The 13395-nt window shown below is 38.7% G+C and overlaps 2 protein-coding genes across 3 annotated transcripts; one reads left to right on the forward strand and one right to left on the reverse strand.

The window, feature by feature from the left end:
- Positions 1 to 926: 926 nt before the first annotated feature.
- LOC106100472 (E3 ubiquitin-protein ligase RNF4-like) lies at positions 927 to 2183 on the reverse strand. Its single transcript, XM_013279337.1, has 2 exons — positions 1741 to 2183; positions 927 to 1670 (listed from the first exon to the last, which is right to left on the reverse strand). The coding sequence occupies exons 1-2, from the start codon at positions 1924 to 1926 to the stop codon at positions 1434 to 1436; spliced, it is 423 nt and encodes a 140-aa protein (XP_013134791.1). The 5' UTR covers positions 1927 to 2183; the 3' UTR covers positions 927 to 1433.
- Positions 2184 to 2962: 779 nt separating this feature from the next.
- LOC106100439 (patj homolog) lies at positions 2963 to 11137 on the forward strand. Of its 2 annotated transcripts, none has more exons than XM_013279293.1 (17): positions 2963 to 3180; positions 3287 to 3377; positions 3489 to 3645; positions 3830 to 4002; positions 4160 to 4289; positions 4398 to 4510; positions 5091 to 5227; positions 5828 to 5979; positions 6061 to 6138; positions 6626 to 6827; positions 7200 to 7376; positions 7719 to 7849; positions 8282 to 8467; positions 8923 to 9119; positions 9686 to 9836; positions 10211 to 10377; positions 10855 to 11137. In XM_013279293.1, the coding sequence occupies exons 2-17, from the start codon at positions 3288 to 3290 to the stop codon at positions 11014 to 11016; spliced, it is 2403 nt and encodes an 800-aa protein (XP_013134747.1). In that variant the 5' UTR covers positions 2963 to 3180; position 3287; the 3' UTR covers positions 11017 to 11137. The 2 variants fall into 2 exon arrangements, with proteins under 2 accessions (XP_013134747.1, XP_013134748.1); XM_013279294.1 differs by having other exon boundaries at positions 2963 to 3156.
- Positions 11138 to 13395: the final 2258 nt, after the last annotated feature.

Below are 13395 nucleotides of genomic sequence, written 5' to 3' on the forward strand. Positions count from 1 at the left end.
TTAAAGGGTAATAAATATAAAGTCGGTCAATTAAATTAAAATCATATTTAGATTAAAAAAAATGTATTACAAACACTTACTATATAACGATATAACGATAAATAAAAGATGGCGTCCTTTAAATAATGTCGGAAATGATGCCACACTAAAAATGTCTATGATTCCTTATAATACATATAATAAAATAAGAGTGTCTGTAATATCAAAGAAAAATTCCAGATTTCAGGAAGATATTGCGATAACGAAAATCGCATTTAAATTTTTTTTGTCTGTTTCCACAAGGTGCGATTTTCTGGGCAACCTTCAAAACGGCTGGGCCAATTTCGACCGAACTTTCACTGACGTAGAGGGGCATATTATAGGCTACTTTTTATCACGGAAATATTACGGTTCCAGCGGGATACACTGATTTAGTTTTTTTTTTCATATTACATTTATTAATAAAATAGTTGAAAATTATAGAAACGGTATTTTATGTTCGCATTTTTTATCTCAATATTGTGCGGTCGAAGTCGCGGGCAACATCCAGTGCCGGATGAAGCCAGCGTGGGGCCAGTAGAAAATTCCTCCAGATACTGAATTAAATAAAACAATTAGACACATTAGAAACAATTAGTCCAATTAAACATTAGAACATAGATGTTACAAAAATCTTAAAATACCTACAATATTTAGGCTTTAAAGTGACTAAATCGAGTTTTACATTTTCAAGTGGATGTGCTATGCTTTACATAATTAGCATGCAAACCTACTAAGCATTTTTCGATTAAGACATGCAAGATGTATTATGCTCCTGTATAATTTTTTTTTGTTAGTCTGGCATTGGAGCGTGGGGCTGCCAAATTCGCGGGGCCAGTTGCGTTTGCTACTCTTGCTATATGGCTAATTCGGAACACGCTACAGCTAGTTTTAAATAAAAAACTAGGTACAGTATTTTCTTCATTTATTAAAATTGTAATTACATTTATCAAGGTACACTTATGCTTGACATTCAAAATTTTAATGTTACATTATAAAATACTATTTCTGGCACTTTTACCAAGTCTACATCCTAATTATTTTAATGAGACTTAAAATGTACACCTATAAGTGTGGGGTATAAGTAACAGTATAGAGTGACCAGGAATATAAAAACTCTCACCGTGTAGTAGAAAAATATGGAACTATGTAATTCCTTTGTACACATTAGAAAGTGATGTAATAAAGGAGGTAAATGCACCCCAGGCTAGTGTTTTTATATTTTTGGCTTGGCTAATGTATTAAATAATAACCAGTTTTTACAACAATTTTGAAAGCCCACACATTGTAAGCATGCCAGTTCTGTGTTGTACTGATTAATTCATATTATGATGACAATCTTTGAGAATAAATAATAAAATATAATATAATATTCTTAAGATAAGTTAAATTAAAAATGGAATAGTTAAATCTTATCACACACTTAAATATAGGCGATGATATGCAGAAGCTCCTTTAAGTATAATCCTGCAGTTTGGACACCTTTTTTCTACTTGTAAAGATTTTTCAAGACATGCAAGGCAAAAAACATGCCCACATTTGGTTGAAGCCAGCGGGTTGTTTCCGAGTTCATCCCAACAAATTGGACAGCTACCAATTTGATTTGATTTTTTTTTCTTGTTTGCTACACACTTTTCGCTAGTTGAGGGTGTCTAAAAAGAAATAAACTAGTAAATTGGAAAGCATCCTAACTTACTAATTTTATAAGCATATTCATCTTACCGAAGTTGGGGCTGTAGATTTACGTACTCTTGAAGATTTTCTGGTTTTGATAGATTTTTGTGCGCGTACATTGCTTGCTTCAAAAGAGTCATCAGTATCTATTACTATCACTTCGTTAGCTATGTTACAGTGATTAGCTAATGTAAAGGATTTCGTCAAATCGACGACATCGTCGTGGTCAGTCATGTTTTACTGGTCAGTTGGAAAAGTAGTTTTAATAATAGTTAAAAAGCTTATATTTGGTATTGTAGTAGATATTTCATTTAGCAAAAAAATGTGTCGAGTATTAAACTAATTGATTACAAATATACAATAGTTGATTTATGGGTAGTAAATATCCTGACTAAATAGTATTGACTTACAACGTCCTATTTATACGTAAACAAGTAAAACTTTGAAATAATGAATTAGTATTATTGATTACTTTTGTTTTACGTTTACATATACAAATTCAAATGACATAAACAATCATTTATTTTTTTCCTTTACTTGTCAAAGAATAAATATGTTCTTTGATCGTCATTCCACATTCCAGAGTTGCCATTAAAAAAATTACCCTCTCCCGTACTGTCGTATGCCCTAGATATTATGCCCGGTTCACAAGCCTATGTCGCCTATGTGTTCTTCCAGACTATCCTCCAGTCCTATGCCTTTCATCGAGATCCATTCAACTTATTGGTCTAGAAACGCTAATAAACATTCATCCATCTAAACTTACGTATTTATAATATTAGTTGTATTGCATGAGATAAGAATATGTATTAATATGAATATCACTACAAAAGAGGATATAAAATAAGAGTTGGGACATCACTACAGTAGTGTTCTCGTATAATGTTTAAATTACTAATAAGGCTTTTAAAGTTGGAGTATCCTAGCCCTAAATTCAGAACAGTAATAAACCAGATTAGTTTATTTTTTACATTAGTTATTCGTCTCAATGGACACTATCGAATTAAGGGTCAATCTATACTAATATTATAAAGAGGAAAATTTTATATTTTGGTATGTATCGAAATAACTCAAAAACTACTGGGCCGATTACAAAAAATCTTTTACCATTGAAAAGTTATTTTATCAGTGTGTAACATAGGCAATTTTTTTTACAATTTCTTTAATTCCACGAGAGCGAAGTCGCGAACGTTGTTGGTTGTCGGCTAAATAATGCGAAAGCAAAAAAATAAAAATTCACCGTCAAGTCACTGTCAAATGCCAATGACAACGTCAACGCAGTGACGTCAACTCAACTCAAGTCATACTTTTTATTGATAATTGGTATTTTTAATTTTTATCTTGCTCACCGTTTTCTAAACAAGTTTGCGAAGTGTCTAATCATTTGTAAATATAACAATTTAAAGAAATAATACGATAACTAATATTGCTATTCACTACCAAGGTTTATTAGCGAAGTATTAAGTAAGTTTGCTACAAAATTATCATGTAAGTAAAAAAAAATGTATTTTTACTTATTGGGCAGAGATTTATATTATTGTTTTTAGTCATTGAAAGCGACACAAATTTAAATATGTGTTACTTAAAATTTCAGCATGCACCTTGGCGTGAATATATCTAATGCCTTACAACAATTAGAAAGTGTAAAGGCTGCTGTTGATCAAAATGATGATCCGAAACTCAAGGTAAATGAAGTAGAATAATTTAAAATTGCGTGAAATTAAAAATGGGTACCTTTTATATTAAGTTTTAATTATATTTTACAATATACATGTTGGATATTTTTATATGTATAGGCTGCAACAAGCGATGATTTAAATATGCTTATCAATTTGTTGGAGAGTCCAATATTGAGAAGTATAGCGACTTTGCATGACTCAGTTGCAATGTTGGCCACCCAAGTTGCTCACCATCCTTCAATGCTTCCTGGCGATTTTGATATCACTCCTGCTGGTAAGAAAAAAATTAAACACTTATACATAAAATAAAATTGGCTGAGGGTTAGGGGGAAAGGTAGAGAAACTGATAGACAATTGGGGAGGCAACGAAAAGCACTGCTTTCTGCATCTGAGCTGGGAGCACATTGTCCCAGATTCCCGATCACCTCAGATGCATAACTATTTATTTATATTAACAGGTGATTTGGCATTACAAACTAGAAACCTATATGGTTCTCATGAGGGAGAGGAGGAGCAACGTGTTCCGCAGGTTTCACCACCAAATAGTCTGGAGTTTGGATCAAATTCCGACAATGAACGCATGTTAGGACTAGATACAGCATCTGTTGACTCCAGTATGTCTCCAAAGCAGGTACATCATGTAGATGAATAATAATTCATAAACATTATAAAATTATCTATGACATAGTAATAGCAAAGACCTATCCAGTATTCAGATCAGTGCTTTCAATAGGTACTATAATAATAATTTGATAATTATTATCTAGTTTTTTTTTTTAATATTTCAGAATCGTGGCATACTGGATTTGTCACGTAATGATGATTCCTTAGCCTCTGCTTCAACTAACATTGTCGCTGGAGACTGGGCACAGGTTGAAATTATAAACTTAGTGAATGATGGCACCGGACTTGGATTTGGTAAAATGTTTAGCAGATCATTGAAAACACTTATTATTTCTTATAATTAGACATTCCATACTTGTTTTAAAATTGTAGAATTAATTCATTTGTTAATGATTATTCCAGGTATAATTGGTGCTAGGACTCGTGGGGTTATTGTAAAAACAATACTAGCTGGAGGTGTGGCAGACCGTGATGGCCGTCTCAAGTCAGGAGATCACATACTACAGATAGGCGATGTAAGTTTTTTTTACAATAAATCATTGGATTATGTATATGCCAGTAGCTTTTCCTCGCGACTACACCTGTGTGAAATTAAAAAAAATATATCTACAAAATGTAGTCTTTGTTACTCAGTCATAAGGGTGAAAGAATTTTTGTAAATGGCTTAGTATTAAATTTATTTAATTCATATCTTTCTTATTGACCGACTTCTCAAAAGAAGGAGGTACTCAATTCGTCTGTATGTTTTTTTTTTTATATAACTACTGATTAACTAGTTACTTTATGGCTCTTACGTCATACTTTTTTCGGTATCGGTAACTACTGATTGACTGAGGTCCATCATTCATGGCTTAAATGTGAAATTTGATTATAATGGTAGTTTTGTAGTATTTTTAGACCTTCAGACTACTTTATTAAGGCATTAGAAGGTATACTTAGTAAAATTGGTCAGTAGCGGTCAACAACTGGACTGGTAGTTAAATGCATAATGTGACATACCTGTGCTAGAGAGTTCATACAATCCATGCCTGTCCTGAGCTAGAGGCAGGATAATGTCCAGGGTACGTAGAGTGAGACTGTCAGTGACATGTGCAGGTGAGCCTGGTGGAGATGGTGTCGGAGCAGGTGGCGGGCGTGCTGCGCGCGTCGGGCTCCCGCGTGCGTCTTGTGGTCGCGCGCGCCGTCGACCCCGCCGCAGTACAGCCCTCTGTCGCACCCGTCGTGCCCGCCAGGTACAATACTTCAATTATCTATTTCTATCTATCTATACTAATATAATAAAGTTCACACACTTCGTGGCATAGGATATTTGTAATCACAGTATCTTTTTGAATAATACATTCTTGACTACTAACTACAAGCTGCCAACATTAAGAAAGCTAGTTTATTACAGTAATTTTGACTTTTACAATTGAGAATTTAATAAATGTAAACAATAAAACAAAGTGTTTATAATTTTATGCGGATAAAGCCGCACGGGAATAATACTGTAAGAAAACGTAAACACACACTTCTTTGTTGTTAAGGATGTCAATCACAGCATATGAAGACTACACAAGAGAAAAAGACACAAACTCCAAGCCAATATCAGTAAAGAAGCAAGATTGCTATGGTAACAGTAACTGTTAGCCAATAACAAAAGCCTTCATTATTGAAGCATTAGAATTATGACATTTACAAATTAAAATTTTACGGGAAGTACACAATATAATAAATTGTTTATAATATAGTGAGGATGAACTAGCTAACATCTTTCTATATTTTTATTTTCTCAAAAATTATACCATAAAGTTAAAATACCCCTATTTATGTAACTGAAATGTTATTTCCAGGTTACTATCTAACCCTGAAGCATTAGATCGTTATCTTTTGGATACTGGTTTCGAACAAGTATTCAATACACAGCCCTCGCTGCTGTCCCACACCAGCACCGCACCCGCTAGGTTCGTCTTCGGCAGCTCCGTCACTCCGCCGCCGGAAACTGGTAAATTGGAAACAGTAACGTCGTTTATTATATTGATTCTTTTTCTTTTAAGTCATGAAATAATTATAAAACAACTTTCAGATGCTGAATCGCCAGAAGTTGATAGATTCACTGTGCAATTGAAGAAGGACGAAAATGGATTGGGAATTACTATAGCAGGTAGAAACTATTTTATATAAAATATGAGAATAAATAATGTTATTTTGATAAAGATACAAAATTAGTAACATAATAACGGTGACAAATTAAATTATTAGTATAATTAGCTTTTGTCAGTGAGTGTGGCCGCGCTCATTTGAAAAAAAAGTATTCTAGACTGTAATCTATCTGTGTCAAATTTCTATCAAATGTTCGATTTCGATCAGGAGTAGCGGCGCAACACTAGATCATTTACATGCACATCCCTATGAAGTATGACATTCGTAGACAAAGGGCTTGTCCCACCACCGGATGATAGAGGCTCAGATAGTTTAAAAATGACGTCATTGTCAGATAAGGGGAATAAAATCGGATCGGAATCGGATTGGATTGTCAGACAAGTTACAATTTGGTAGGACAGACCCTAAGTGATTAATATGTATTTATTTTCATTTTATTGTATTTATTTATAAGTGTCGAAGTTCTAAAAATGAATATGCAATGTCAGGGTACGTGTGCGAGAAGGAGGAGCTGTCGGGCATCTTCGTGAAGTCTGTGACGGCGGGCAGCGCGGCGGCGCAGAGCGGCGCGGTGCGCGTCAACGACCGCATCGTGGCGGTGGACGGCGCCTCGCTCGCCGGCAAGTCCAACCAGCGCGCCGTCGACGCGCTCAAGCAGAGCGGCAGCCTCGTCACCCTGCAGCTCGAGAGGTATCCTACACGCTAACACATGCCTACCGATCTAAAAAAATATTAAATGACAAAAAAATTCCGTCCTCCCCCTTTTGGGGGGTGGGGGGGAATCTTCCAAATATAGTATTTAAAAGATAAGACAGGGTTATGTGACTTTTACTTAAGAAAACTCTCTCTGTAGCCATCCTTAAGTATGACTGCGAAGGTCAGAGAGAGACATTTTCACGGCTATTACTCACGTCATGTTTTCTGCAGCAGCCCCGACCAGTTTCAGACCCTACGGGGGTCCTTCAGGGCGAGTGTTACTGGGGTTGTTTCATAGTCGCGTCGCGCTTCGCACTCTATATATTAGTTATTTTAATATGAAATTTGTGAATTCTCATTGTACAGATATCTCCGCGGCGAGAAGTTCGAACAGCTGCAGCAGGCAATCGCGGCGGGGGAGACGGCGAGCGCGGCGCCGCACAACCCCTTCCTGCACATGCACCGCCCTGACCCGCGCCTTGCGCCGCACAACGCCCTCGCCCCCCTCGCACACGACCTGCCCATGATGCATCTCCACTCTTCGTGAGTATTACTCCGACTCGAAGGACCATATTACGATTATTCCCAACCGTCACCCGGCTTTGTCCACACGTGTGAATAAAAAGTTTCTCGTCCCGTCCCCCTTTTAACCCGTCCCACCTTTTAGTCCTACTAATAAGGTGACAGAACCGTGTGTTCTTCCAGACTATCCTCTACATCTATACCAAACTTCATCGAAATCCGTTTAGCCGTTTAGACTGCAAAATAAAATCCATGCATTCATCGATCCATCCATCTAAACTTTCGTATTCATAATATTAGTATGATATTTTATATGAGCCAAGTGTATGGAATTTCAATGTAATGATGTGAAAATGATAACAGTTCGGAGCCGAAGGAAGAGGAAGTGGAGGCGGGCGCCGCGCCGCGCACGCCCACGCCGCCGCCCGCCTTCGAGATGCCGCGCACACACGAACAGAAGGAGGCCATACGACGCAAGTGGCAGGCCATTCTAGGTATTTATTATTTCATAAAAAAATACTTTTTAACCCATTACTCTCATGAGGTTTTACCCGCATGACATTATAAAACTGTATTTCATTGTTAAAATTTCATAAAACCGTCAATTGTAAATTTTTAATCCTATGACAACGAAGGCCCTTGACGTTGGCTGAGAATTGTTTTTTTAGTAACTATGTCGACCTTGCTTCTTTGCTGCTATTGGCAGCCTTGTAGTTTTTGTCTCTTTCCTACATGACAATTTTTTCCACTTTATTCACCTTCTAAGTTGAATAGCTTAAAAAATATAGCGCTATCGTGCGTGTAGGGCTTTTAATAAAAAAAGTATTATTAAAAAATGTAATGTGATTGCTGACATCCGACATGACTTAGGGTGTGTTTATATTAGTAGACTTAAAGGTTGGGTACGGTGGTTGTGCGTGTTGCAGGCGATGAGGTGGAGATAGTGGTGGGCGTGGTGGTGCGCGGGGGCGGCGGGCTGGGCATCTCACTGGAGGGCACGGTGGACGTGGAGGGGGGCCGCGAGGTGCGCCCCCACCACTACGTGCGCAGCGTGCTGCCCGAGGGGCCCGTAGGCCGCGCCGCCGTGCACCGCCCCGGGGACGAACTGCTCGGTTGGTTTACATCACTACTAATGGTTAGGGGTTCTGCCGATCTTGCGGTCGACGTTTCCAATCCCGCCACTATTATGAACTATATCCTAGCACAAGCTCAGAGCTCAGTTGAAATGGTTAAAGGAAATATTAGTAAACGAAAAATCTACTAATATTTTGAAGTAAAAAATATCAGTAAAACTCTCTTAATGCGATCTCCCGCGTAATACATTAACACTTAACCCTAAATTTATGGGAGTTTTTTGTAGCAAGAAATAAGTGTAGCTAACAAGTAGATTTTTAAAAAAATAGTTGTTCGTCAGAGGTCACTATCGGATCAAAGATTAAGACGCCTTTTTTGTTCGATCTCTAGAAAATCATCTTAATTGTGTTCTATTGTACATTATATTAATAATCTGTGCTTATATTTTAAAGTAGGATTAAGTTTATTTTGAAGTCGATTAATTGGTGTACAGAGGTGAACGGTCACCGTCTGCTGGGCATGAACCACCTGGAGGTGGTGTCGATCCTGAAGGAGCTGTCGAGCGAGGTGTGCATGGTGTGCGCCCGCCCCCGCGCCGCCCCCGCCGCCCCCGCACCCGCCACCGCCCCCGCACCCGCACCCGCACACCTCGCGCTCGACCTCGCCCCGCCCGCACACACGCTCGTCAAGGTAACACTATTTGGATTACACTCTTACCATATATGCAAATCATACTAATATTATAAATGCGAAAGTTTAGATGAAAAACTGGTTAAACTGCTCAACCGATTTCCATGAAATTTGGTACACATGTAGAGGATAGTCTGGACCTACACATGGGCTACTCAGTTTTGTTTTTTTTTAATACCACGCGGCCGGAGTCGCGGGCGCCCGAATATATAAAACGATAACAAATTACTTTGTAGCGTAGGATGTCTGCAATCACAGCATCTTTTTGAATAATTCTTTCTTTATTAAAAACCCTGCGCTTACACCTCGCTATTAAACATCGAGGGTAAATACATTTGAAAAAAACATTCATGTGATGAAGGGACAAAAACTACAAGTTATCAAGGAAAAGGTTAATATTGTAACGGTAATTGTTATCAAATGTCAAAGGCCTTCTTTGTAATTCGTGCATTTGTAATTGAGAATTTGACAAAAGTTTTTATAATTGAATGCGAATGCAGTCGCACGGGAACAGTCTTATATAAAAATGTATTTGAATGTAATAAGCTGTATGAGCTATGTTGCAGGCGAAGTCCGACGGCAGCCTGGCGGGAGCGGGGGGCGCGGCGGCGGGCGCGGCGGGCGAGGAGGGCGCGCTGGCGGGCGGCAAGGCGCGCTCGCGCAGCCTGGAGCCGCTCACCGGCCTCGCCATGTGGGCCTCCGAGCCGCAGATCATCGGTACACGATAACACCTTTTATCCTCCTTTATACCTTTATTTGATACTTATTTGACGCTACAAAGAGATATATTATAGTAAACACAATTTTTCTCCTGGTACTTTCTCTGAAAGGTAATAAAACAGTTGTCAAGTTTAGCCATAACTATACCTCTATACTTATATTATAAAGAGCAAACATTTGTAATTTTTAGATTTTTTTATATATTTGATTCACGTAAAAACCTTTTAGAAAATTTAGAAATTTAGAACATTAGAAAGGTAGTTTATCTGTGAGTAACATAGGCTATATTTTTTATTGTTTTTTTTTAATTTCACAGATTTTAGACATAACCTTATATAATTTTAACTGGTTAATAAATGTATGATGTTCAGAGCTGGTGAAGGGCGAGCGCGGGCTTGGGTTCTCCATCCTGGACTACCAGGACCCACTGCGGCCTGCCGCCACGCTGGTGGTGATCCGCTCGCTGGTGCCGGGCGGCGTGGCGCAGCAGGATGGCCGCCTTATCCCCGGCGACAGGCTGCTCTTCGTCAACGATCAGGTCGCCACACTCCCACGCTCACCACCCTCTACACACTCACCACGTTCACCATGCTCACCACGTTCACCACGCTCACCACACACAACGCTCAACACGCTCACCACGCACAACACACTCATTACCGCAGACATACTTAAAACTGGTACTTTTTTAGTAGATTAGCTGTTTCCGTGCAGCTTCATCCGCATGTTAAAAATACTTTATACTTTTCTCCCAAGGATTTTTTTCAATCTATCCACTCCCTAATCAACGTAAAAATATACAGCTTATGCTCTGTAATTATAGTTTTAATAAAAAAACAAATATTCATAATAATAAATAGCAAATAAGTTTACATTTTATTATATAAAGCCATTTGTACTACAAACTCTAACATCCATCTATTCATCTAAACTTTCACATTTATAATATTAGTATGATATCATAATATTCATAATCATATGAAACAGTCACATAATTTTTTTATTATATTTTTAGAACTTGGAGGACGCGAGCTTGGAGCAGGCGGTGGCTGCGCTGAAGGGAGCGCCGCGAGGGCTAGTGCGCATCGGCGTGGCCAAGCCGCTGCCCCTGGCCGACGCCCCGCCGCCGCTGCCCGCCTCCGCGCCCCCCGCACCCGCACCCACCCTCACAGACTGAACCCACTAACATATCGATGGGGGGAAAGGCTAAACCCGGTTTTGAACAATTCTGTTGTTTTGGATTCCGAATCTTTATATACTAGCTTTCGCCCGCAACTCCGTCCGCGCGTAAAAAAAAACAAAAGTGAGTAGCTCATTTGTTCTTTTAGAATATCCTCTACATCTATACCAAATTTCATAGATGTACGTTCAGCCGTTTAGGCTACAAACTCTAACAAACATCCATCCATCTAAACTTTCGCATTTATAATATTAGTATGATATGTAAGTCGTGGCTCAATCGTAATAATTTCATGATTCGTGAGTTCGGATACTTCTGCCTCTTCTACGCCTTTATAAATAAACGTATTCTTCATAACAAAGTTTTCATAATTATTTCGTTTCAAAATTTCTCTTATAACTTGCAACGCATCATCGTCTTCTTGTGCTTTCTTTATCCTGGCATGGAATTGGCTGTCAACAAAACGTATATTCTTACTAATTCTTCAACAGGTCGCATCATATCACCAGCTCTAGGTCCTATTGTATAGTCAAAATCGTTCACCTTGAATAATTTGTCTATGTGATCTTGGATTACTGGAAGGTGATATCCCTCTTTCACCATATCTTGGTTTATTCCTAGCCCACAATCCGCGGCTACCAGCAATACATCCTTAAACATCCATTTTCTTTGGATAACCACTCATCAATTTGTTGTTTTACCACCTTCTCTTCTTTTATATCCAATGTTGATCGCTGTGTCATCGGTACGTCATCTTTTAATACTATTTCCTGTTTAATTGGAGCATCTTTTACCTTTATAGGTTTGTACTGATTTACAATACCTTCCACCGCTGTATTACTGTTGTCTCTACTGAAACATACACATATTGCATATTGGTAAGAATCATCATAATATGGCCTTATTTCAATTACACCTTTATCAACAATACCAATTATATTACTCAAAAACGGTTGTTGGCATTAAGCCTGTAGGGACTATCATCACCAGCTCACTATATGTCCCCACCGAGGGGCTCGGAGCCTACCCTAATCAGGGGTAGAAACTATAAAAAATAAATTTTGTAACAATTTTTATCAATAACTAGCTATTCCCGTGCGGATACCGATACTGGCTGAGGCAACCAGGGGAGTGTTCTCAAACCGGAAATTGACGACGAATGGGTCTTCTCAGCGGTAATGGCGCATACTTGTGTCTTTTTAGGATTGAAATCGACAAGATTTTGTCGACCCCAATCCGAGACTTGACCCAAGAGGGTCTCCAGCTCAGACACAAGTTTGTTCCGGTTCTCATCGGCAATGACCCGAGAAACATGGATGACGTAGCGTGTGCCGAATGTCGCTGGTGTTTGCCCCAGGGCGACATCGTCGCGCTCCGCTAAGTGGGGCGGCAATGGCGCGAAGTTGCTAGGCTGATTAAAAAAGGGCGCCGCAGAAGAGAATGCAAGCGGCGAGGGTTCTAGAGCTGTAGGAGCTAAAAAATCTTCCGAATCGGGGAAACCCTCACACCAGTTGTCGACAGTCGACAGGATGATTTGGCTGCCGCGGCTGTAACCGCGAACCTTGCCTCGACTGCCGCTAACTCTGCCTGCATCCTTTCCTTGGACGCATATTTCTTCGCGGCTACTTTTTTACTTATTAACACGGCCTTCTGCTCAATGTCGGCGAGCCGCCTTTGGTACTCAGTCATAATGGCCACCTTTTTTGCGGCTCGCTCAGATGAGGAACGAGAGACGCTAGATGAAGCCGCTGCACAAGAATTAGTAAACATTTTCAAAAATAAAAGAAAGAAAATAAGGAAAAAATAATACGAGGACTTACCACAATTTTAAAACTTCTGACACCAAAGAAAAGGACGAAAAGCAGAAAGGAATTAAAGGAAAATTAATTAAACTAAAAATTTAAAATGAAAATGAAAAGAAAATTTATGTACAAAGGGAAAACTATAAACAAAACAACCTAGCAACCATTATGAGAATTTATTGAAGACTGACAAAATGGTTACAAAAAGAATCATATTTAAAATAATATAGATTCTAATTTTAAAAAACTATAAAAGTAAAAATGTATTAAAGAGGTTAATTGCATCTCCAACAATTATGTATTGTATAGCGACGTAATCTGGGAATTTGGCCCTCTTCCCTCTTCTCTTTCATTATCAACATACATTGATAGTGCGTCTTATTCGGTCGTTTCTTCCTGCCATTCATCATCTCATGGATTTCTTTGCAATTCATCTTTTCTGGGAATTCTTTAAGTAAAGCTGCTTTTAGTTTTTCATATGTGCCGAAAGTTTTCTCCGTCTTCGGCCATAGTACCGTTGAGCCGGACAAGCAACGCCGGGCTATTATTAGTTTTTGTTGTGGATTCTACGCAA

The sequence above is a fragment of the Papilio polytes genome, unplaced genomic scaffold (genome assembly GCF_000836215.1).
Source record: "Papilio polytes unplaced genomic scaffold, Ppol_1.0 DF824047.1, whole genome shotgun sequence".
Lineage (NCBI taxonomy): Eukaryota > Metazoa > Arthropoda > Insecta > Lepidoptera > Papilionidae > Papilio > Papilio polytes.

Excerpts from the sequence above, each read along its gene's own strand:
- LOC106100472 (XM_013279337.1), bottom strand. The coding sequence starts at position 1,926 with ATGACTGACCACGACGATGTCGTCGATTTGACGAAATCCTTTACATTA. Across the intron at positions 1,671-1,740 it reads AATCTACAGCCCCAACTTCG|ACACCCTCAACTAGCGAAAA; the intron begins GTAAGATGAATA and ends ATTTCTTTTTAG.
- LOC106100439 (XM_013279293.1), top strand. The coding sequence starts at position 3,288 with ATGCACCTTGGCGTGAATATATCTAATGCCTTACAACAATTAGAAAGT. Across the intron at positions 7,377-7,718 it reads ATGATGCATCTCCACTCTTC|TTCGGAGCCGAAGGAAGAGG; the intron begins GTGAGTATTACT and ends AAATGATAACAG. Across the intron at positions 9,837-10,210 it reads CTCCGAGCCGCAGATCATCG|AGCTGGTGAAGGGCGAGCGC; the intron begins GTACACGATAAC and ends TATGATGTTCAG.